A 23,687-nucleotide genomic window follows, 5' to 3' on the forward strand; every position below is an offset into this window, starting at 1 on the left:
TAAAATGGCATCCTCATGCTGGGCCTATGTCTGGATCACCAGGCTCTTTAGCTGTTTAGTGCTGATAGTGTTGTACTGGTGAGGTATGTTAGTGATACAAGGAGAAAGGAGTGCAAGAGTGTGAGGTGAAGTCTGAAGAGGTGACTTTTCAGGGTTAGGGTTACCACCCTCTAGATCTGTGGTTTTCAATCCTTTTCATATCAAGTCCCTTATGTATTGGGCATTTGAGGCCACGGACCACCACCCAAGACTTAGAATATTTTGTTAGATTTTGTCCACAATTCCATGCTGTATTGATCTATAGTCCAGTCATTTTAGGCCAAAATTTGTCCAAACCTAGAACAAATTGCAATAGTAGCAAACTCAACTGATTTTGTATCCTCAATATGTCCTTAGTGAGGGAAAAAAAGTCCCAAGGAATCCCACCGGGGCAAATGTGTTTTTTTCATTGTTTTGTTACCCCTATGACACCTACTCGATTGCTGGCAGGATCACTGACGACACTGTATTTCAGAGATTGTGGCGCGCTCAGATTTTGAGGTAGCTCAAAAGTAAAGATAGCATTTGATTCAAGACAATCTCAGGTTTCCAATGGGCCCAACCATGTCATGTTAGCTCATTGGGAAGAGGGCTAAATACCTAATGATTCAAAGTTAGATGATTTTTTTGGCGAGAGAAATATGGACATCATCATTTTTCAAATGGTCCCGTGACCTTCCACCTCAATATATGTTACTGGAAATGGGTTCCATGGGTGCCTACAAGCCTCCCCTATACAGACCAGATTTATGCTAATCCCATGCAGTTTTTGGCAAGATTCATATAGTGTTTTGCAGGCTGTACAAATTAGTCCAGTCATTTTAGGCCAAAATTAGGCCAAACCTAGAACAAATTGCAATAGTAGAAAACTCAACTGATTTTGTATCCTCAATATGTCCTTAGTGAGGGAAAAAAAGTCCCAAGGAATCCCACCGGGGCAAAGTTTTGAAAACGACCTATCTACCTTCACTTACTATACACTACAATATAAAGGAAAAAATGACTGAAAAAAAAATCTGCTTTAAGTGGGATGTGAGGGGTCAAACTAGGGGTTTGTCATCATGCTGAATCCATTGCAGGCATTTGTTTTGCACAAAAAACATTCTGTGGGCTAGAAATGGCCTTAGAAAACAATACACATATGGGTGCGTTTTCATGTTAGTCGGAGGCCTTAGGGTTTTTTTTTTCTCGTGCTAATCAGTCTAAAAGTTCAAAATTTTGCACAGATGTAGCTCAGGGCATGCTCTAATGATTTAGCTAGGGCGCCCGAGTCTGCGACCTTCGGGGTCACCACAGCACCAACAAAACTCTGAAAAGTCACTTTTCATCACTAAAGTCGATGGGAGCCCAACTTGGCCGCTGTAGCGACCCCGAATGTTGCAGACTCGCGCGCCCTAGCTAAATCATTAGAGCATGCCCTGAGCTACATCTGTGCAAAATTTTGAACTTTTAGACTGATTAGCACGAGAAAAAAAAAACCCTAAGGCCTCCGACTAACATGAAAACGCACCCATACGTGTATTGTTTTCTAAGGCCATTTCTAGCCCACAGAATGTTTTTTGTGCAAAACAAATGCCTGCAATGGATTCAGCATGATGACAAACCCCTAGTTAGACCCCTCACATCCCACTTAAAGCAGGTTTTTTTTCAGTCATTTTTTCCTTTATATTGTAGTGTATAGTAAGTGAAGAGATAGGTCGTTTTCAAAACTTTGCCCCGGTGGGATTCCTTGGGACTTTTTTTCCCTCACTAAGGACATAATGAGGATACAAAATCAGTTGAGTTTGCTACTATTGCAATTTGTTCTAGGTCTAACCCTAAAATGACTGGACTACTACCATAAGAGAGATAAAAGGCCAACGTTGACCAAATCAGTTTAGTTCTTCATTCTCTAATTGTAGACTTCTTGTAGGTCGAGTCTTCTAATAAAGTATTCAATCAATCAATCAATGTTTCATCCGTGCATTCATACAGCCGCCGAATGACCTTTAGGCTATTACATTGTTGTTCCATTAGATGTCGCTGTAAACCCACAAACCAGCATCCCGGTCTAGTCGCTCGATCGAAAATCCAGTATTATTCCAGTAAACAACAAAGTTTAATCGTAACTCTTCAGGGCGTAGCAGGAAAAGACAAGATGGCGGGTCGCTTTGTCTCCTATTCTTACTTCCAAGTCACTCTGTGGACTCTAAAGTCATGGATGGTGATTTATCTCTACGTGTTATGGATCAACTGTTACAGCGCTTCTGTCACAGCCCCCCCAGGTAAAGTTTTTACGGTTATTATTTACGGTTAATACAGCGAAGGGAGAGGTTATTAATCTACCCGGCAGGAGGACTGTGCTGTAAACTTACGTCAGGCAGAAACCATCCGAAACATCTGGACTGATTTATTAGTGTGGTTTCCCAACAGGGTACCAACCTTCTTATTATAACTCTATGGTACCAACACACTGTAGTCCTGGGGAAACTTTATTTATTCTAGATAAACTTTATTAGTGAACAGGTTTTTACCTTGAATCAGATGCAATTGGAAATTGGTGGAAAACATTTGGGAGTGGTGCTAGCTCAATGACTATGCCTAAACCTAATCCTAACCTCAGAACTATGCCTAAACCTAACCTCAGTAAAACTATGCCTAAACCTAACCCTAACCTCAGTAAAACTATGCCTAAAGTAAACCTAACCCTAAACCCTAATCCTAACTAAATTCTGACTAATGAGCTTTCTGACTTATGGGCAGTCCCCCTTCACATGACAGTTAGCTTGCTGTAGAATATAGTCAGGGCAACCACACTTGCAATTTCCAATTGCATCTGTCTAGTTATAATTCACTTGGCTATTTGTGTGTGACACTGTAGACTGTAGTACGATGTAGTTGCGACCGTAGGTCGCATTTACTACCAAAACCTCCCCAGGCTGTCTGTCTGCGAGTCAGTCAGTCACACTTTTGCCCTGCTCATATCTCCACAACCGTTGCCCCCATCCATGCCAAATTTTGCACACACACTCCTTGACTGCCAAACTACAACCTCCAAGGACCCAGGGACCCCCAGGTCCCTGGGGAACCCCCAGATGTAAAAAATGACCAAATGTGCTCACACGTCACACGTCACACTTTTTCCCTGCTTATATCTCCGCACCCGTTGACCCGATCCATGCCAGATTTTACACACACACTCCTTGCCTGCCAAACTACACCCCCGGGGGACCCCCAGATGTAAAAAATGACCAAATGTGCAAAAATGACCAAATGACCACCCCAACGGGGCTGCTCACGGGGAATTCCCGGGGACCACCAACTCCTGGTGCTCCAGAACGGATGCAAAAGTGGTGGCGCCCCCAGTGGAGGACCCCCTGCCACTGCAGCGCACATAAAATGCCGTAACTCGGGCTAGGAGCGTCCGGGAGAGCCGGAGCCGGTACCTATTCGTCCGCCAAGGCAACGCGGAGACCACACCTCTCATTTCTCACATGGCCCTATTCTAGCGCCACCTTCAGGCCGATTTTTAAAACACATTTTTGGACACTGCTCCTACAGTTTTTGCCCTAAAATCACGAATATCACTACACAGCATTTGTTCTCCCTGGCATCACAGAGATCTCTCTAACAGGGCATCATTAATATTGATGACATCAGGGAACTCCATATATGGGCATAATAGGGATTATGTTAGTGTCACATCACAGTGAAGCCAGAGCGTGACTCATAGACTGTTAAGATGTGTACACGTCTACACGGACGGACGGACGGACGAACACGGACAAGCTATGATGTTTGTCATAGTAAACTGTGACCTTCGGTCGCCATAATTAATAATATATCATTATATATTGTGGTAGGCAGCAATACCAGGAATTGGGGGCACAGACGTATCAAGCTCTGGTCCATATACATTCCAAATTATTCAATATATTAAAAAAAACATGTTTCCATGGACAGAGATCTTGTTCTTCAGACTATGCATATTTTAAAGTGTCAACTTTCTAGTTTTAATTGGGTCATCATCCACCAGACACAACACTGAGAGAAATCATTAATTTATTCCTGTAATGGCTTCATTGGCTTGTTTTCATCTCTAGCATTTCATATGGTTCCATAGTAGACAGTAGACACTAAGCATAAATCAGTTGTAATGATCTCAACCCTGCATTAGTTTGTGCTACAAACAGTGTTTTCTTTAGTAGCCTAAGGTTGCTTTTACAGTTACTTTCACTGTTAGTTTAGTTTTAGTCTGCTGCTGTAGTGACATGTTGTGTTGCTAAAGCCCTCATTCTTCTGTATCTCATATACTGACTGCTTTTACTGTTTAACTTGACTGAAATGATTTCTCTACACAGACCAACAAGATGTGAAGTACATACAACTGGGAGGAGTCCTTGAATTGCTTCCAGAAACCAGCTCTGTTACTGAACCCATCACTGGCATCCTGTGGAAACATGGCCCCAATAAGGCAGCAGAATGGGATGAGGTCCTCGGTCCTGATGTGGATTACTACCTTACATTTAGAGACCGTACAGAGTTGAATAAAGACACTGGACGGTTGGTCGTCAACAACATGACCAGAGAAGACAGTGGAAACTATTCTGTGGAGGTGAACGGTCGACTGCAGCGCAAGACTTACAAGGTTGACGTGATCAGTAAGTATGAATTGTGTCCTGTGAAGGATGAACTGTTTATTTTTTTAATGTTTTAAAATGCACATACATATTTTATTTGAATGGTTGTGAGTTAATCCCTCTTACTTCTTACTGTGATGCAGAACATAATCAGTGCTGTGTCAGTTCAACTATTTGACCTTAAATAGTAAAACCTTTTTTGTGTCAATTTTACTCTGTAGGTACTGTAACCAGCTCACTCTGCAGTCTTGTTTTCTTCTTCTTCTTCTTATACTATGTTTCTGTAAAACGTGTGCAGTAACTACTGTACATTTCCCAAAGGTCAAATTAACCTTCCTGATTTGGGGGGATAAGCAATTACCTCAAGAACAGATATACAATTAATGTTATATCACTTACAGTATATGCCGATATCTTATTTGGCTGACAAGTTGAAACACTTTATCATTCAAAGTCACAGTTACTGCAGTTTGGCTTTGTAGGGCAGCGTTGCCCTGCCATATAATATTCCATAAAACGGATTGTGAGCTTGTAGATCGGCTATTTTTCAAATACCGTAGATGAATTTCCTTTCCTCCGGATTTGACTGGGGCCGAGTAGGTGTTGGTGCCGACCGTTTCTGTATTCACTCTGCATAGCTGTCATTAAAACCATAAACCTCCTAAAGTAAAACCTTTCTCTGAAAAGATTTGTATAAGAAGAACAGGTATCCTGATTCATTGTAGTTTTCACAATGTGTTTAACACATCATCAGAATGATACATGTAAGCAGATTGAATCATATTCACCGTCTGGAGTCAATGCCATGTTGGCTTGTGGTGGACATTTTGGTCAATATTTATTTTTTGCCATGGACATACAACATGAGTGGACAATAATATTACCAGAAACACATAAAGAGAGAAAGCCCTTAATGACCATAACTGGTCTGTAACCTACGGGTCCATTAGGTTCCATTTGTACACTCTGAGTTAAGGGGGTCCTTGCAAATAAAACATTTGAGAACCACTAGTACTAGTTGGACTAGTTGGACGTATAATAAGTGTCATGTATATTCTGAAGCAAACCTGGAGATTATCTAGATTTTGGTCTGTTTTAATTAATTAAAATTACATTTTCATTAAAAGATTAATATTACAATAATGATGTTGCAATTTAGGTGTTTACTGTGTCATGGTCATGGTAAAAACAAACATAACTCAATATACCTCATTTGATTGCAGGAGGGTGAAATGTAGAGTTTATTTTTTTAATAACATTTCTGCTTGCTTGTCCTTGTCAGGAAGTATAAATACAGTATAATGGTTGCATTGGCATTATGCTGCATAAACACAGCACACATAATCAGGTACGTTATAGGTTGATTTAGCAGAGCTGGTGACAGAAAAAGCCGCTTTACAAGCTCACAACATGTCACATTGTATAAGATCATACTGTAGATAGTAGATCAGATATTTTCACCGGCATGCCGACATGACAAGTCATTATTTGCCTGGCTCCAGCCCATAGCCCCACCCAGGCACCCACGCTCTGAGCGGACTGAGTCTGAAAGCAGGCTAAGTCATTATCATACTCTGCTGTTGTAAATATACATGATCTTTTCTCTATGTAACTTGTCCACATTAATCTACAAAAAAAATACCTCATTGAAAAGAAAGCCTAGCCTTGAGCTGCTTGTGCTGATCTCCAGCTGCAGACGACAGACAGCTCTATCTTAGATACATCTCTAACTTTCATATAAATCATCAAGTAACACAGGGAAATCCTTTGAAATGAGATGTGTTTGTTTGATATTTTTTCTTTTCTTTTTTAACATTATTTTCTCTAGTCAAAGTGCATCCAGGACAATTATAATGTCAACTCCTTCCTATACATTCAACTCTGGACACCCAATATTAATTTATCCATGATAAACTTTGTCTCCTTTATGTCAATCTCAAGTGGCGCTGTGTGTCACTGAATAAATGGTTGCTGCCCTGTCTCATTCAATCTGATTGACTTCCACTTGAAATTAGCTTCTCATTTGCATAACATTTACTCCACTCCACAGTCAATCCCACAATCCTTTACATTAGAAATGCTGTTTTCTTAAATATATATATATTCATTATATTTTTGTACAGCAGACACAAATTATGATTTTTGTTTACACTGCTTCCATAGCAAATCCATGGGAAGCATCAACATATTCTAATGGAGACAACATCACCAGTAATTCTGAGCTGTGTTCATTCTTTTTTTCCCCCTACAGAGAACCCAAAACCACAAGTGGCTATCGTGGGTACTTGTACACCTAGCTCTACCAGCTGCACACTGGAATGTGTAGGGAAGAGCAGAGTTCCAGGTCCGGTCACCTATCGCTGGAAGAAAGATGCAGGGGAATGGATGGTGTCTGACTCTGGACCCAACTCTACAAAGCTGAACATCACCAACGATGAGGAAGGGAAGAAGGTCAAAGAGTTCTTTTGTGAAATGAAGACCCCAGTCAGTGTGGAGCAGAGTGGTGCCACTAACAACACGTTTTATAAAGGTATGTAGTTTACTCCATAATGTGTGGAAATGGATCCACTGTGTTATAGGGTCAACACTGATATTTTAACTATTATTTTGGATCCTAACACAAAAATGTGTCTGAGTGAAGCAAACTTTAGAACAGTGTTTACCAACCACTGTGCCACGGACCTTTGGTTTGCCCTTTGAGATGCTCTGGTGTTCCCTTTGAAATTTGACCGTGAAGTCACTAGGGAGGATAGCCAACATTAAAGGTGTATTCAGTGATAATGAAAGTGGCCGGAGGTCATCTTGTCCCTTACTGGCCTTACAACCTGGAAAGAGAGACTGTGGCATTTTATGAGTTCAGTAGTTTACAATCTAGGCATTTAGCAGATGTTCTTAATTCAGAGCGACTGTGGTTCTCAAAACTTTTATTTTGACCATCATAACTAAACATCATAACATAACTACGACCATACTCTACCCTGATTGGTCGAGGACTGGCTGGCCAATTTCTGTGTTACATCACCCATGAAACTATCAGTGATTCGGTCACCAATTTCGGATTTTTTCCAAAACAGTACCCTGTCACCTGTAGGATTGACACCCATTTTAAAGAGAAAAGAAGAGCTTAAACTTTTAAAGGAGTAGTTCACCCCCAAATTTACTTTTTTTTATTGATTACTCTCACAATGGAGACTTTCAAAATACCGTATATCTAGGTGTGCCCTGGGATCTTTTGGCTTTGTGTGCCCTGGCAGAAAGAAAGGTTTGATAAACATATGCTGGTAATTCTGGTTGTTTCCTGTGCTCTCTCAATAAAATAAGAAACTTTAATTAATGCATACTGTGTGTGTGTGTGTGTGTGTGTGTGTGTGTGTGTGTGTGTGTGTGTGTGTGTGTGTGTGTGTGTGTGAAGGTAAGTAATGTGGATATAGGCCTAGTCGGTGTCGGGTGGAAACCTGGTATGTCCAAAACCATAGCTTTTTATTATTATAAATGCAATAAAAATAAATAATAAATTCATTGTGGCACGTGAGCTTTTAGATCTGCTATTTTCACTAATTTTGGGCAACACTCTTTCATTGCCTGACAGCAACACTGAATATATAAGATTAATTCATTATCATCTCTATATATTTGATGCCTCCCCGTTGTGGCTGCAGCAGTAAGACATGATTAAACTTCACAATTTCAGCATCATCATAGCCTACATTGTGTTGTAATCTGTGTAAAATATTGTGGCATAATATGCAAGAGAGAGAGAGAGAGAGAGAGAGAGAGAGAGAGAGAGAGAGAGAGAGAGAGAGAGAGATGCAGAAGGAAAGAGGGAGAGGGGGTGAATGCAATCCGAACTCACACTTGGCTAACGTAACGTTACTTGCCTTTTATCCATGTTCACTCACTCTGAACAGCTGGCAGAGTAGTTAGACCTGCCAAGAAATACAGGACAACAAAGCAAGTTCTACTCTACTAGATTATATTGTACTTGCCTGAGGGTGTTTAAAGTTATTTCCCCCAATATTTAGACAAATAACATTGTCAACAAAATGCAGAATGTGTATTCATTTATTTTGTCTCCTAAGAACCTGAACCTGTGAAACCGACACCTGTGGGAGGGATTGTTGGAGGCATCATTGTTGCTGTCATCCTTGCAGTGGGTTTGATGCTGGCTGTGAAATATCGTGGTGAGTTTTTTTTCTGCTGATTTTATATTAAAACAAAATGTTATACACAGTGGTGCTTTGGGATTTTCTTTTCCGGGCGGACGGTCATTTATTGACGTCACGCGCGTGCACGTGCACGCGCCTCTAGAGGCTATTTAGATAGAAAGGATGTCAGCAGATCTAATGGTGGGAAAACAATAGTTTTCTAGTCTTAATTACATTTGCATTGTTACTTAAGATTTTATGTTCTACTTTCTTTTAATTCATTTAGAAAATACAGCGCTGCAGTAGGCTAGAGAAACAAAGTTTGCCTTGAATGAATCTCAAACACTAAATACCACAGTAGTAATGGAGCCATGTATGAGGACACACACACATCGACACATGCACATGCAGTCACAGCTGGAAACCTATTGTGTGTGTGTGTGTGTGTGTTAGGGCTTTCACCAACTAGTCGACTAGTCGACCAGTATAACGACCAGTCGATCTTGTAGGTACTAGTCGAAAAGTCGCTAAGAAAAAAAAGAAGATAAAATAAACATTTTCGTTTTTTTTTATTTTTTTTTATGAAGGCCTAGCAAACTCATTTCAATTTGATTATAGTTATTGTTTTATTTTGAACAACCATTATAAACGGAATATTATTATCCAGTCACACACACATCTAGCAGCATCTCCCTACTGAGGGTTAATCATCCCAAAGACAGTTGAGTTCACCCAGAGTTCACCCACACAGCAGTGAGTTGTTGTCCACAAGGGGACTAGGACTACAGAATATAGTTGTTTAATAGTATAAAATCGTAGCGCGATCAAAGCAGCAAGTGAGGAAAGCCCAGTTCTTGCCAGTTCACAACAGACCGCCCGACGTTCGTTTGATCAGAAGTAATTAAAAGACGGTGGAGTGTTTGTGTTGTGTAGCGAGCTAGCCTACTAAAGCATAGCCTAGCCGACCATGCAAATGGATTATTGTGTACTTTGTTTAACGAGAGACAGCAGATTTTGGTGAGTCCAGGGTTTCCTGCAGCACTTTATTGGCCAGGGGGGCCCCCTGGCCTAAAATCTGTCCCCCCTGGCCAAGAGACAAGAGTCAACCTCTCCTTTTATGTTGAGGGCAAAAATAAGAATTAGTCTAAAATAAGGGAATTAATTTAGTTGTGTTTTCCGTCATCATGGGCACATTTATGTGTTTTTTATAGGGCAAAATTAAGAATTAATATTACAAATTAAGTGAATTAATTACTTGAATTAATTAATTAATTATCAAAAAAATTTGGCGCGCGCGCATCACGCATGCGCCATGAGATCCCCCCTGGTCAAGACTTTTTCCTGCAGGAAACCCTGGAGTCCATGGGTTTCCAATCCGTATTACTGTAGCAGCTAAAATGGATGTGGCAATTGTGAAATGCTGGTCTTGTTATGTTGCGTTAACGTGCTGTGAAAAGCAGTGCCACAGCGCTCTTCATTATGACATAATAGGTTAACGACTAGTCGACTAGTCGACTACCAGTGACTTCAACTAGTCGATCTGTAAAAAATACTGTATGTGAAAGCCCTAGTGTGTGTGTGTGTGTGTGTGTGTGTATGTACATGAAACCTAACATTACTGTTATGTTATCACTGTTTGAATTCCATCTCAGATCGTATAAAGAAGAGGTTTTTCTCACGTGTGCCTGTGGATGATCCTGAAGAAGGTGAGTGTGAGAATGTTATTTGTGTATTTTGTGATGTGACTTATTGGTTTGCAGTTGAACCTCCAATTAATTTATGAATAGAAAAAGTCCTTTTGCGCATCTATTGAATTGGACAGGTGAGTAGGAGTTATGAACTTGAAAAGAGATTAAAAAAACAAAAAATAAAAACAAGGGATTCCTGAACACTGTCTTCACTTATAGCAGTTCAGTCAAAGTAGATTTGACCATTTATTGCAACAAATGGAATACAGTTAAACTTGGGATCCACCTTAGATTTAGCTTTAGCATCATACTAAGCATAATCAGGCAACACTAAGCAAACCCCCCATAGGTAGAGCAGGCCTAAGCAATACATTGACAGATTGACTTCAAACATCAGACATAGAATCAGGAATCAAGCAGCAGCAGGAATGTGGCAGGCGGCAAGAGAAGTAGAGATCCGAAGCCATATTTAAAGGAGCCACCCTGGTAAGAGTGTGAGCTCTGATTGGAGTGTAGAGAAATGTGGCTGCTTTGGTAATGACCAGCATAGCTGTGATTGGACAGTAGGAGGCTAGGCTGATTATAAACAATCAGCAGACTTCACGGTTTTAATGGGTTAAACCAACTCTGCTGTGAAGACATATTATTGTCATTATGAAAATAATATTAGTATCCATAGGGATGAGCATAACAACCATAACACATGATATGTTCTCCAATCATCAGGAATTATTGTTCCTGCTGACTGTGACAACTGGCAGAGTTGTTATAAAGTCAGAATACGTAATTGTGTTAGTAATCACTGTGTTGTAGAGCTGCAACTAACATTGTCTCAGCGATTATTGATTACTTCTTTATTAATCCATTAATCGAGAAACGTTACAAATAAACAAAACGATGAATAATGTGCATTACTTTATACTTCGTCACACAATGGTGTCGTGCGAAAATAGCAGATCTACAAGCTCACGACACGTCACATCATGAGCTAGCCCTGAATGACCATAACAGGTCTGTAACTCAGAGTATTCAAATGGAACCATTTGTACACTCTCAGAGTTATGGGGGTCCTTGCACTTAAAACGTTTGAGTACCACTCGTACCATTTCATAGTAAATGTGCCATAGTGTCGTAGTAAATCATTGTCATTTTCTGAAGGAACCCTGTACACTTGACATTCAGTAATTGGGTATTATGATTAAAATATGAGCATTATGATGGTGTGTAAAACAGAAAATCTCAAATTTGCCACGGACAAGGAGACTTCTTTGTTGATGACTCCTGAGCTCCATGAATAATGACAACATGCTCATCCTCCTGTGTCTAAAAGTAGGATCACATTATTAGGACTGATTTCTTTACTATGAGAGGAACAACATTTATTCTCTGTCTTTCTTTGTAAAATACACTTGTATTTCTGTTGCATGCAGAGCTCTAATTTAGCATCACACCCAGAGAACTGCTTCGCACTTGTTCAGGGAAATTGTTGACGTACGTGTGTGTGTGTGTGTGCGTGCGTGCGTGCGTGCGTGCGTGCGTGCGTGCGTGCGTGCGTGCGCGCGCGCATGTTTGTATCCTAGGAATTCCCTTAACATCAAATGCGAATGTCGTTCTTGCACCTGGTATGTATGTTTCTCTTCTGCTACTTGTCTATTGTTTATTACAATTATTTTAACTGATACTTAAACACAAACGGTTTCAGCAACCAGTTTGCTTATTTTGGTCCTACATTGACATTCAGTTTTTATTCCAAATCCACAATAACATGTGTTTTATTTAGAAGTTTACAACCAAATGTGTTATTTGATTTTGCTGTTATTCGTTAAACATGGACACTGTAATACTGTCCTCCATCGTGTGGACAATAAACAATTCAGCAGTCAGACAAACTCTTCACAAATCCTGACAACTCATGCACAATACAGGATAAACAAGTTGGAACTGGAACACTGTACAATTATAGATAAATTATCTTTGTGGGTCTCTCTCTCTCTTGATTTGATAAAATCACAATATAGGGTTAAAGGAATAGTTAACCCCCAAAATGTTTTTTTTTCCTCTATTGATTATTCACACCATAGATAGATAGAGTAAGTTCAATAATATTTTTTATTTTTTTGTCGCATTGGCATATTCTTCCCCATCCATAGCAAAAATACACAACCTAAAGCAGATATTTATAGTATGACGAATTATGTATATAGGGCTCAAGTGGTTCATCATTTTCAATTTATTATATAATCTGACATCAAATTATAGACTTTAACATAGACTACGGCAGCCACAGCGGCAGACACATGTTCCTATTTACATTTTAAATGATCAAGACCTCTCATTTGATAGCACATTTACCATAACATGCACTTAATGATGCCCTCTGTTTTGTCCTTTAGAAGCTGTTGAGTGGCAAAAACAACTTAAGTCTATTCTGAGGGAGAAGTTTCAGTGTTTGTTGGAGTGGATGACAAAAGGACAAAAAACACTTCTGAATAAGATATACACAGAGCTCTACATCACAGAGGGAGGGAGTGGACAGGTCAATCTGGAGCATGAGGTCAGACAGATTGAAACAGCATCCAGGAAACCAGCCAGACCAGAAACATCAATCAAATTAGAAGACATCTTTAAACCGTTACCTGGACAACATAATCCAATCAGATTAGTGATGACAAAGGGAGTGGCTGGCATTGGTAAAACAGTCTCAACTCAGAAGTACACGCTGGACTGGGCAGAAGACAAAGCCAACCAGGATATCCACTTCATCTTTCCATTAACTTTCCGAGAGCTGAATTTGAAGAGGGAGAAGAATTACAGCTTGGTGGAACTTCTTCATGACTTTTTTGGTGTACCAACCAATGAAGCAGTTATCCGCAGTTTCAAAGAGTCCCAAGTTGTGTTCATCATTGATGGTTTAGATGAGTGGAGGAATTCTCTTAACTTCGAAAATGAGAATAATGAGGAATGTACTGATGTCACAAAGCAAACTTCACTGGATGTGCTCCTAACAAACCTCATTAATGGAAACCTGCTTCCTTCTGCTCGCATCTGGATAACCACACGACCTGCAGCAGCCCATTTGATCCCTAGAGAGTATGTTGACAGGGTGACAGAGGTGAGAGGGTTTTCTGAAATTCAGAAGGAGCAGTTCTTCATGAAGAGATTCAGTGATGATAAGAATCAGGCCAAAACAGTCATCTCACACATCCAGAAGTCACGAAGCCTCTACATCATGTGTCACATTCCAGTCTTCTGTTGGATCATTGCTGCAGTTATCCAGGACGTGTGGAAAACAGTGAAGCAGCGAACATTGCCAACAACCCTGACTAATATGTACCTCCACTTCATGAAGGTTCAGACTAAACACAGGGAGGACAAGTATCATGTTAAAACGACACCATGTGACTTGCTGTCTCTGGGAAAACTGGCTTTTGAACAGCTCAAGAAAGGTAACCTGATCTTCACTGAAGCAGACTTGAAAGATAGTGGCATTGATATCAACGATGCAGCACGGTACTCAGGAGTGTTCACACTGATGTTTAAAGAGATGAAGGGCGGGTGGCTCAAGGAGGAGGTGTTCTGCTTTGTCCATCTGAGTGTTCAGGAGTTTCTGGCTGCTCTTTATGTCTTTGTCTCATTCATCAAAACTGGTGTCAACCATTTGTCAGAATCACAAACAACCCCCATGCTGCCCAACCCTGACATGAATCACCTCTACCAGAGTGCTGTAGACAAGGCCATACAGAGTCCAGATGGACATTGGGACTTGTTCCTCCGATTCCTGCTGGGCCTTTCAGTGGAAACCAATCAGACTCTCTTACAAGAACTGTTGGGAGAGACAGGAAGTATGTCACATACCAATGAGGAAACAATCATGTATATCAAGAAGGAGATCAGGGAGAATCCCTCTTCAGAGAAAACCATTAATCTGTTCCACTGTCTGAATGAGATGAATGATCATTCTCTAGAGAAGGAGATCCAACAGTACCTGACCTCAGGAAGTCTCTCTGAAAAACAACTCTCTCCTGCTCAGTGGTCAGCTCTGGCCTTCATGTTGCTATCATCAGGAAAGGAGCTGGACGTGTTTGACCTGAAGAAATACCAAGCTTCAGAGGAAGCTTTACTGGGGCTGCTACCAGTGATCAAAGCCTCTAATAGAGCTTTGTAAGTGAACTGAGGATACATTAATTATATTACACCATCTTTCTTTTAGAGATAAGAAAATACAAGCATTTAACTATTAATAAAACCCTACATACTTTGTTGTATGACAAATAGCAAAAAGTACAGATCTACCAGCTTACAACTTGTGTCAGGGTTTCCTGCAGGAAAAAGTGTTGCGCGTGCGACAAACTTTTTTGATAATTTATTAATTAATTTGGGTAATTAATTCACTTAATTTTTAATATTAATTCTTATTTGTGCCCTATAAAAACACATGCATGTGCCCATGATGACGGAAAACACAACTACATGCTATCATCCACATTTATTCAACATTGAATAAATACGTTTTTCACAGGACAGTGTAACTTGTTTTTTTCCCCAAGGTTAATCAACCAGCACTCGTGCCATATAAATAGTCTACAGCACAGTAAAAAAAAAAAAAAACATTGGTGTAAAGTAACTAAGTAGATTTACTTACTGTAAGTACTGTACAAAGGAGATTTTCAGGTATTTGTACTTTACTTGAGTATTTCCTGTTTTCAGTACTTATTTACTCCACTACATCTGGGATCGAAATATTTTACTTTTACTCTTACAAAGTTAACTTTAGTTACTTGTTTCTTTGGAGTAGAGGTCTTCACAGGTCCAATTTGAACTACCCGAACCCAAAAGGACCCGGGGGAAATGGACCCGGACCCATATGGCCCCGTCTATCATTTGGAATTTGAGAACCGTTACCCGAGCAGCCCCGAGACATGATGGATCCGATCCGAACGGCCCCACCTGTTATTAGAAAAATTTGATCCGATACCCGAGCAGAACGAGAGATCCGAGACCCGAACCTGTGGCCCCGAAATGAAAGAATGCCAACGTTATTATATTAAGAGTTGTATCAGACATATTTCTTACCTAACGTCGCCATGGTGCGGCTGTTGATGTCGCTGTGCCTCTCGTCAAAAATGATCTTTTCCCAGACCAGTAAGTCAATGCGGACAGTTTGTAAATACAAATAAATCCATGTTTTATGTATTCCTTCTTCTTTGGCTAGCCAATGCTAATGCTATCGTTTTCTGTCGCATATGTTGTTCATTATATGTTTCTGCTTTGAGTGTCCATTTTGCTCTGCAGAGCATGACAACACGCAATGACAGCTCCATTGTAAACCGTTAACCAAAACGTTACGTTAATATCTTTGATAATAATAACAATCCAACTGATACAGTGTTGTTGTGACTGAGTGAGTTGTAAACTTCTCACAACCAATGCATCAGATTACATGCTGCATCTTTAGTGCCATCGTGTGGCGTTATCTATTTGGTGCAGTTGTTGCGTTCTCTTTCATTCAATCTCGGCCTGACTCGGCTCCACTGGGGTAACAGGAACCGGCGACTTCACTATCAGATACCCGGGAACCGGGGCAGACGGCCCCGGCCCCGGCCCCCCCCCCGCTCGGTAAATGCTCAAAAATGGCCCCGTTACCCGGCTCGGGGCGGGTCGGATCGCGGGTAATTTCGGATCTCGGGCAGGTCCGAAGACCTCTACTTTGGAGATATAAATGTTTATACTATAAAACATACATTAATACATTAACATACATAAAAAAAGAAGCTGTCCTTTAACTTCTTTGGTGCCATATGTAAAGTGGGACCTCTTATATTGCCGGTTCGCCACCAAAGGGTTAAAAAAATAGTGTGCACGCTGGTGTACGAATTCGTGCACATATGCACTATGCATGTACACGCTTTTCACAGCTTTCAAACAAAAACATCCGCTTGGAAATCCGTTCAGGCATTCAGGAGATAGCAGCCCTTATGTTTTCTTCAAATGTAAACAAACATGGCTGCCATGTTTGAAAGATAGGGTTGGTATGGGGTTAAACATGCAATTTCGCGATCGCGATCATGCCTAGTACATTGTTGGAGGTCCAAAAGGTTTTTTTGAAAAAAAGAAAAAAATCACACCCGTGTGAAGTGGAGCTGTGTGTGTGTGTGTGTGTGTGTGTGTGTGTGTGTGTGTGTGTGTGTGTGTGTGTGTGTGTGTGTGTGTGTGTGTGTGTGTGTGTGTGTGTGTGTGTGGATCATGTGTACCGATTTTTGTGACATTTGAAGAAAATATGTAGGAAAAGGAGCAAAAAGTGTGTTTTGGAGAAAATTCAAGATGGCGGACAATCTATCATGGCGCAAATGGGCGTGGCCTATATGGGGAGATGCGTCATGGCCCAAGGAATCCAGGGAAAAAATATTTTTAATTTTCCGACCTACGGTTCAAGAGTTACAGGCCAAAACGTAAAGTGGGGTGTTATGGCGCCACCATGCGGCCAAATGACACAATTATTTTTCATTTAATCCTTGAAATCATTATGAACCTCCTCTCCAAGTCTTGAAACTCTAGCCCCTATGGTTTGCGAGAGACAAATAATTGAATGTGAGTTTTTGCGATTCCCATTATAAGTCAATGGGGAAAATTAATTCACTAATAAATTAAACTATAGAACCTTTCTCTTAGAAAAGTAATAGCCCACGATTCCCGAGTAAGCCGGTCGATTTGACATATGGCGCGAGTGTGTGGTGGCAAAACTGTGGGACTAGTGGCGTGCCGAAGTTTAGGAAGTTCAGGCTACATACACACACACAGACACACAGACACACAGACCCACACAGCCACGTATAGGGAGCCTGTGCTTCACACAGCTCCAAAAAAATGTAAGACCCTTGGGGGGGCGGGGCGCCTGGCCTGTAAAGTGCTGCAGGAAACCCTGTGTGTGTTTGTGATGAAGAACATGAGCAAAGTGATGAGGAAATTAGTAAACTAATTAAGACTTTGACTAATTAAGACTTTGGCTACTTGACCCAAACAAAGATATTGAGTGAATGGGAAAAATATAACCCCCCATCAATTGATTTTTCCTCAGGAGTAATGGTAAATCATGAAAAATATAAGGAATACAATGCAATTTGTTTTTGTGAGTCATTCAACGTTACATTGAATGTGACTAATAACCAGATATGTTCAACATAATGAAGCCAAGTGTCCGGGAATATCATAGTAGGCACACATTGATGGAAATAGCAGATCTCAGAAGTTTGCAATGCTTTGCAACGCTTTTGATGACATTTTAACGTAGATTGATTTAATCTCTGTTGTTTCTTCAGGCTGAGTGGCTGTGACCTGTCAGAGGGATGTTGTGAGGATTTATCATCAGCTCTCAGCTCCTCTGGTTTGAAAGAAATGGATCTAAGTAATAACGATCTGGACGATTCAGGCGTAACACAGCTCTGTGTTGGACTGGGGAGTCCACACTGTACACTGGAGACCCTCAGGTCAGTATTCATGAATCTGTTCAACAGATGACAATTCAAAAGTAATTACACATGGAGCTTATCCTAATTACCTTTCTTTTTATGTCTTTGGGAAGGAGGGGGGAGGGGGGGGGGGGGGGGGGGGGGACAGACTATAACGGTATTATATTATATAAAAGGGAGGGAGCATTGTCTATCAAGCTGTCAAATACAAAGACAAGTTTGGGCTACTGATTAATTGAACAAAACAAAGTGTTTGTCCTTTTCCTATGTGAAAGCCTCCCTGTACTACAGACACTACCAGGCCTCCTCCCAGCATCACCCTTGAGTGTAATTTGTATTGATCATGTATTTGTATACATGTAGGCAGCAATGTAGTTTTAATAGCTCAAACATTGGTTTGAATTAATGAGGTCTAGGCTAGGCAGAGCAGTTGAAACAATGTTTTTAAACAGAGTTATTCCCTCTTCATATCCCACAATAAAACGCTCAGTGGATGGAAATTAGGGAGTGGCACAGACTTCAAAAATAAATTAGTCCAATATTGGAAAAGTATTGCTCAGTAAGCTTGCCTAAAATATATTTTGTGTAGCCTACAGGCAACCTGGCCCAACTTTAATCATCTTGTCATGGCAGCCTACTGAGAGTTCCATGAAATCTTGGCCTGACTTATTTTACTATTTAGATAGTTAACAGAATGAGAGATAACCATAACCCCATTCAACTGATTTTATTATTATCCTCAGAAGTAATGATAAAATAATACAATACTAACTGAAATGTGCTCCCACTAATGCTAATACCTGGATCTTGTTCATGTATAATGTTTCTTTAATAGAAACATACAATACAAACAATGATGTAATCCCTACTGTTTGTTACAGGCTGAGTGGCTGTAACCTGACAGAGAGATGTTGTGAGGACTTATCATCAGCTCTCAGCTCCTCTTGTTTGAAGGAAATGGATTTAAGTAGTAACAATCTGCACGATTCAGGCGTATCACAGCTCTGTGTTGGACTGGGGAGTCCAGACTGTACACTGGAGACCCTCAGGTCAGTATTCATGAACATGTTCAACAGATGACAATTCAAGAGTAATTACACATGGAGCTTATTCTAATTACTTTTCTGTTTTGTGTGTTGGGGTGGCACACAGCCAATAGCTATAGTATATAATATAAAATAATGAAGTGATATGATTCTTGTGTGAAAGGGGAGAGAGCATGAGGCAAGCTTTTAAATGCTAAGACACCTTTTTGAGTAGTGTTGATTTTGATAGCAAATTTAGATTTAGATTTACAAGCTCACAACATGTCGCAGCGCGACGCATTGTGACTTTATAGATCTGCTGTTTTCAAAGCACAACACTGCAACATTTCTTTTAGTTATATTGGATCTCCCTCCCTAACATTTTAATCTAGTTTTTATTAGTTTTAGTCTTCATAGCTTAGTTTTTATTTAGCTTTCATTTTGATAGTCGACAAATATTTTTCAACACTGTTTGGCCCATTGATTAATTGAACAAAAAAAGTGTGAAAGCCCCCCTGCACTACAGACACTACCAGGTCTCCTCCCAGCATCATCTTTGATTGTCATTTGTTGCGACCGTCAGGTCGCAGTTACTACCAAAACCTCCACCGGCTGTCTGTCAGTCTGTCCGTCAGTCTGTCAGTCTGTCCGTCACGTCACACTTTTCCCCAACTCATATCTCCGCCACCGTTGCCCCAATCCATGCCAAACTTTGCACACACACTCCTTGCCTGCCAATCCACAACCTCCACCCCACCAGGGACCCCCGGAGCTCCAGGGACCCCCTTCCGCCGCCGCCAAAAACTGCAAAAATGACCACCCAAACGGGGCTGTTCACGGGGAATTCCCGGGAACCACCGACTCCTGGTGCTCCAGCATGGATGCCCCTAGTGGAGGACCCCCGCCACTGCAGCGCACATAAAATGCCGTAACTCGGGCTAGGAGCGACCGGGAGAGCCGGGGCCGGTACCCACGCGTCCGCCTCGGCGGCGCCAAGAGAGCCGTGAACATGAATCGGTCCCATATAGCGCCACCATCAGGCCCATTTTTTCAAACACATTTTTGGACACTGCTCCAACAGATTTTGCCCTAAAATCACGCAAATCGGTACACAGTATGTCTACACTCATGTCATCAACATGGATCTGTCCCATATAGCGCCACCATCAGGCAGATTTTTTCAAAAACATTTTTGGACAGTGCTCCGACAGATTTTGCCCTAAAATCACGCAAATCGGTACACAGTATGTCTACACTCATGTCATCAACATGGATCTGTCCCATATAGTGCCACCATCTGGCCGATTTTTTCAAACACATTTTTGGACACTGCTCCTACAGATTTTGCCCTAAAATCACGCTGCGACCTGACAGTCGCTTATCTCCCGATTAGGGAGTCTTACTGGTATTGACCATATATTTGTATACATGTAGGCAGCAATTTAGTTTTAATTTAATAAAGAAAACAAATGATGTGTGCATGCATGCTAATGTATCAAACATTGGTTTGAATGAATGAATGAGTTATAGGCTAGGCAGAGTAGTATAAACATTCTGTGGAAATAGCAGAGCTACAAGTGTACAAGGCGTAGCGCGTCGTGTTATGAACTTTTGATGAAATGTTTATTTTACAGAAAAAGAAAATATTAACATATTGTTCATTAACACTAGCGTGACTGTGAAACCTCCACCTACCACACAAAGGGACTAAGGTCAAAATTACTGATAGTTTTACTGCTATTTCATTGGCTGTTCTCTCCCCTCCGGACTCAGCAGAGTCAGCAGCATCTCCCACAGCCGTGGGGATTCCATGTCTTCTAAATGAGCATTAAAATGTCAATGCTGTAAACTTAACGTGTAGGTACTGGTTAAGCTTCCTTTGGTTTACTTACAAAAACAGGGTTTGGTAGGATAATGGTTACATTTACACTTACACTTTCAATGAAATGGATATATATGAATGCTAAGGATTTGACTTCTCTTCTTTGAAGAGCGCACGTATGAAACAGCTGGTCGCTGCGTCTGTGTGAAGAGGAGGGAGAGAGAGAGAGAGAGAGAGAGAGAGAGAGAGAGAGAGAGAAAGCAACATGTTGTCTGCACAAAGTTAAAAGTGGAAGGATAGCAATTTTTTTAAATCTTTTTAGTTTTGACACAAACTCAGAACTATGACAATACCCCTCCAATTGTTTAATGCTTTCATACGCGCACATGCTTGGTTTTGAGCCCCACACGCACGCAGATCTGTTTGTAGCCAGCAGCGTACATAACATACACGGTTGATAAATCCATGGTTAATTCTCTGACGTATCACCAATCCAAGTAAAAGGAATTTCCGCAAGTGGGAATGTCCGCATTCGGCATCGTGGTTACACCCCGCCACTCCGACATGTCTCCTTTCCGACATATCTCCATTCCGACACTAACCCTATCTCTAACCCTTACCCTAAACTCGGAATAAAGAACCGATTACAATACTTTCACATTCTCTATACTCAGTAACATGTTGGCATCCTTATCAAATAGGGTTTTGTTGAAAGGCAGCGAAAGATTTGAGACAAATCACGAAACCAGCCAATGATTCAATCGGGTAATGTCCCAAGATTAATATACCTTTACGCGTGTATACACACTAAGGCTGGGCGATATTAGGAAAACCTTCAATATTCGATAACGTTGTTGAATACCTCGATATTGATAGTACGATATTAGTAAAAACAATTGCATTACATAGTTTTCAATGTTTTTTCTGCTTTAGGTCCACTGCCTGCCTAACTCCGATAATGAATAGCATATCCATGCATGCACACTGCACACTGCACAAAACACATTTTATGCCTTATTAACATTTTCCAACAATGGTTTTATTGAATTAACCACACCTGGTTACAGATGGACTTCTTTTTTGCATGTGCTATGTGCATGCATAGTGTGTCTGTTAATTAATTTGACAGATAAACCAATACCTCATTTCAAGCCGTCTTCGTTGATATGTATACCTCGCATGTTGATACCTCGATATAGGTACATTTTCGATATATTGCCCAGCCTTAATACACACGCATGCAGACTGGGATATTTGACCAATAGGTGCCGTAGGGGTTTTAGTTATAAACACAGTTGTCATATGAGAAAGTTCCCTTTGCCGAGCTAACAATGAAATGTAAATGACCCATTAGTGTACGACTGTGTACCATTAGTTCGGCTTGACGTGGCTTATCTAATTAATATTAATGTTTGTTTTATATAGTATATAGTATATTTGTATCAATGGGGGGCGTGGTTTCACTGTAGGCTGCTTACAGCCAGAGAGGAGAGCAGGGACTCCGTCAACAGACCGCTCACAAAATACACTGTTGTGCCTGCGGCTGCTGTCTCGACCGTGGTCTGTGGGGCAGGGCTGTTGCTGTTCTGTTGCTGTTCGACTCAGTGGTGGAAAGTAACACTTGTTACATGTTGGAAGTATATTAATACTGCGATGTAGAAACACTCAGCCTCCGGCTCTCCCCACGGATAATCCACTCCACACACAGAGCACGCAGCTAGGCTGGAAAACGTTAAAAAAACATGGATAAAAGCTCAGACAGCACATTTTTCCTGGTTATAGGACATGGAGTTGCCGAATCTTTATACTTTTTACACCTCCAATGGCTGGTTTTAAATTTGTTTCCGAAATGCAAATGCAACAAGTGCGGACGCCGGACAGCTTCTCTTTGATAGAACACAATGATATGCGCATTACTCCGCCCCTCCCCCCACAGCAGCAGATAACCACGCCTACATTTCAGATTTCTTTTCATGTTTTGAAATCCCATAAAACAAATTAAGCGGCAGGGTTTCATGCTCCTTTAACTCATTGAATGCCCTTTTCAAGATGGCCGCCAAGTACCAGGATGCCACGTTCTTAAATTTCTAGTGCACGGATCAATTTTTAGTGCACGGATTGTGCACGCCCATGCACCATATATGCACCATATGTGTAGTACTTTTTAACAGCTTTCAAACAAAAAAATCCGCTTGGAAATCCGTTCAGGTATTCATGAGATAGAAGCCTTCAAAGGGGTACACACCTCCATTCCGAAACCCCACCATTCCGAAGATTGACTTCCATTATTCGGAATGGTGGGGTTTCCCATTGTTCTATAAGACCCCACCATTCCGAAAATCAGAAACACCACCATTCCGAATATGCAGTTTCATTTTCACCCACCTCCATCCACCCCCACCAACCTCCACCCACTTTCACCCACCTCCACCCACCCCCACCCACTCTCAACCTCCACCCAATTTCACCCAACTCCACACATCTCCACCCACTTCCACCCACCTCTACCCACTTTCACCTACCCCACCCACCCACCTCCATCCTCCCAACCAACCTCCACCCCCACCTGTACCCACATCCACCAAGTTTCACCCAGCCCCACCCACCTCCACTAACTTTCACCTACCTCCATCCAGATCCCTCCACCCACCCCACCCATCTTCACCCGCTTTCACCCACCTCCACACACCTCCACCTACTTTCACTCACATCCACCCATTTTCCCCACCTCCAACCATTTTCACCTATCCCCACCCACCTCCACACATTTTCACCCACATCCAACCAGTTTCAGCCACCCCCACCTACCTCCGCTCAATTTCACCCACCTCCATCCACTCCATCAACCTCCACCTACTTTCAACCAGCTCTATTCACTTTCCC

General features: G+C 41.3%; 2 protein-coding genes across 4 annotated transcripts in view; both read left to right on the top strand.

The window, feature by feature from the left end:
• LOC308309304 (C-type lectin domain family 10 member A-like) overlaps window positions 1-23,687 on the top strand; it is a 281,075-nt gene that overhangs the window by 210,871 nt on the left and 46,517 nt on the right. The window lies entirely within an intron of this gene.
• Window positions 2,172-23,687, top strand: part of LOC308280255 (NACHT, LRR and PYD domains-containing protein 3-like) — a 33,607-nt gene continuing 12,091 nt past the window's right edge. Inside the window, exons 1-9 of the mRNA XM_080720516.1 lie at window positions 2,172-2,303; window positions 4,380-4,679; window positions 6,910-7,188; window positions 8,738-8,839; window positions 10,456-10,509; window positions 12,072-12,113; window positions 12,885-14,652; window positions 17,808-17,975; window positions 18,839-19,006. Coding sequence (XP_080576642.1) covers window positions 2,177-2,303; window positions 4,380-4,679; window positions 6,910-7,188; window positions 8,738-8,839; window positions 10,456-10,509; window positions 12,072-12,113; window positions 12,885-14,652; window positions 17,808-17,975; window positions 18,839-19,006 — 3,008 coding nt within the window. The 5' untranslated portion in view covers window positions 2,172-2,176. The remainder of the gene's footprint in view (window positions 2,304-4,379; window positions 4,680-6,909; window positions 7,189-8,737; window positions 8,840-10,455; window positions 10,510-12,071; window positions 12,114-12,884; window positions 14,653-17,807; window positions 17,976-18,838; window positions 19,007-23,687) is intronic.

Source organism: Nannobrachium achirus, assembly GCF_963921795.1.
Source record: "Nannobrachium achirus genome assembly, chromosome: 24".
Taxonomy (NCBI): Eukaryota; Metazoa; Chordata; class Actinopteri; order Myctophiformes; family Myctophidae; genus Nannobrachium; species Nannobrachium achirus.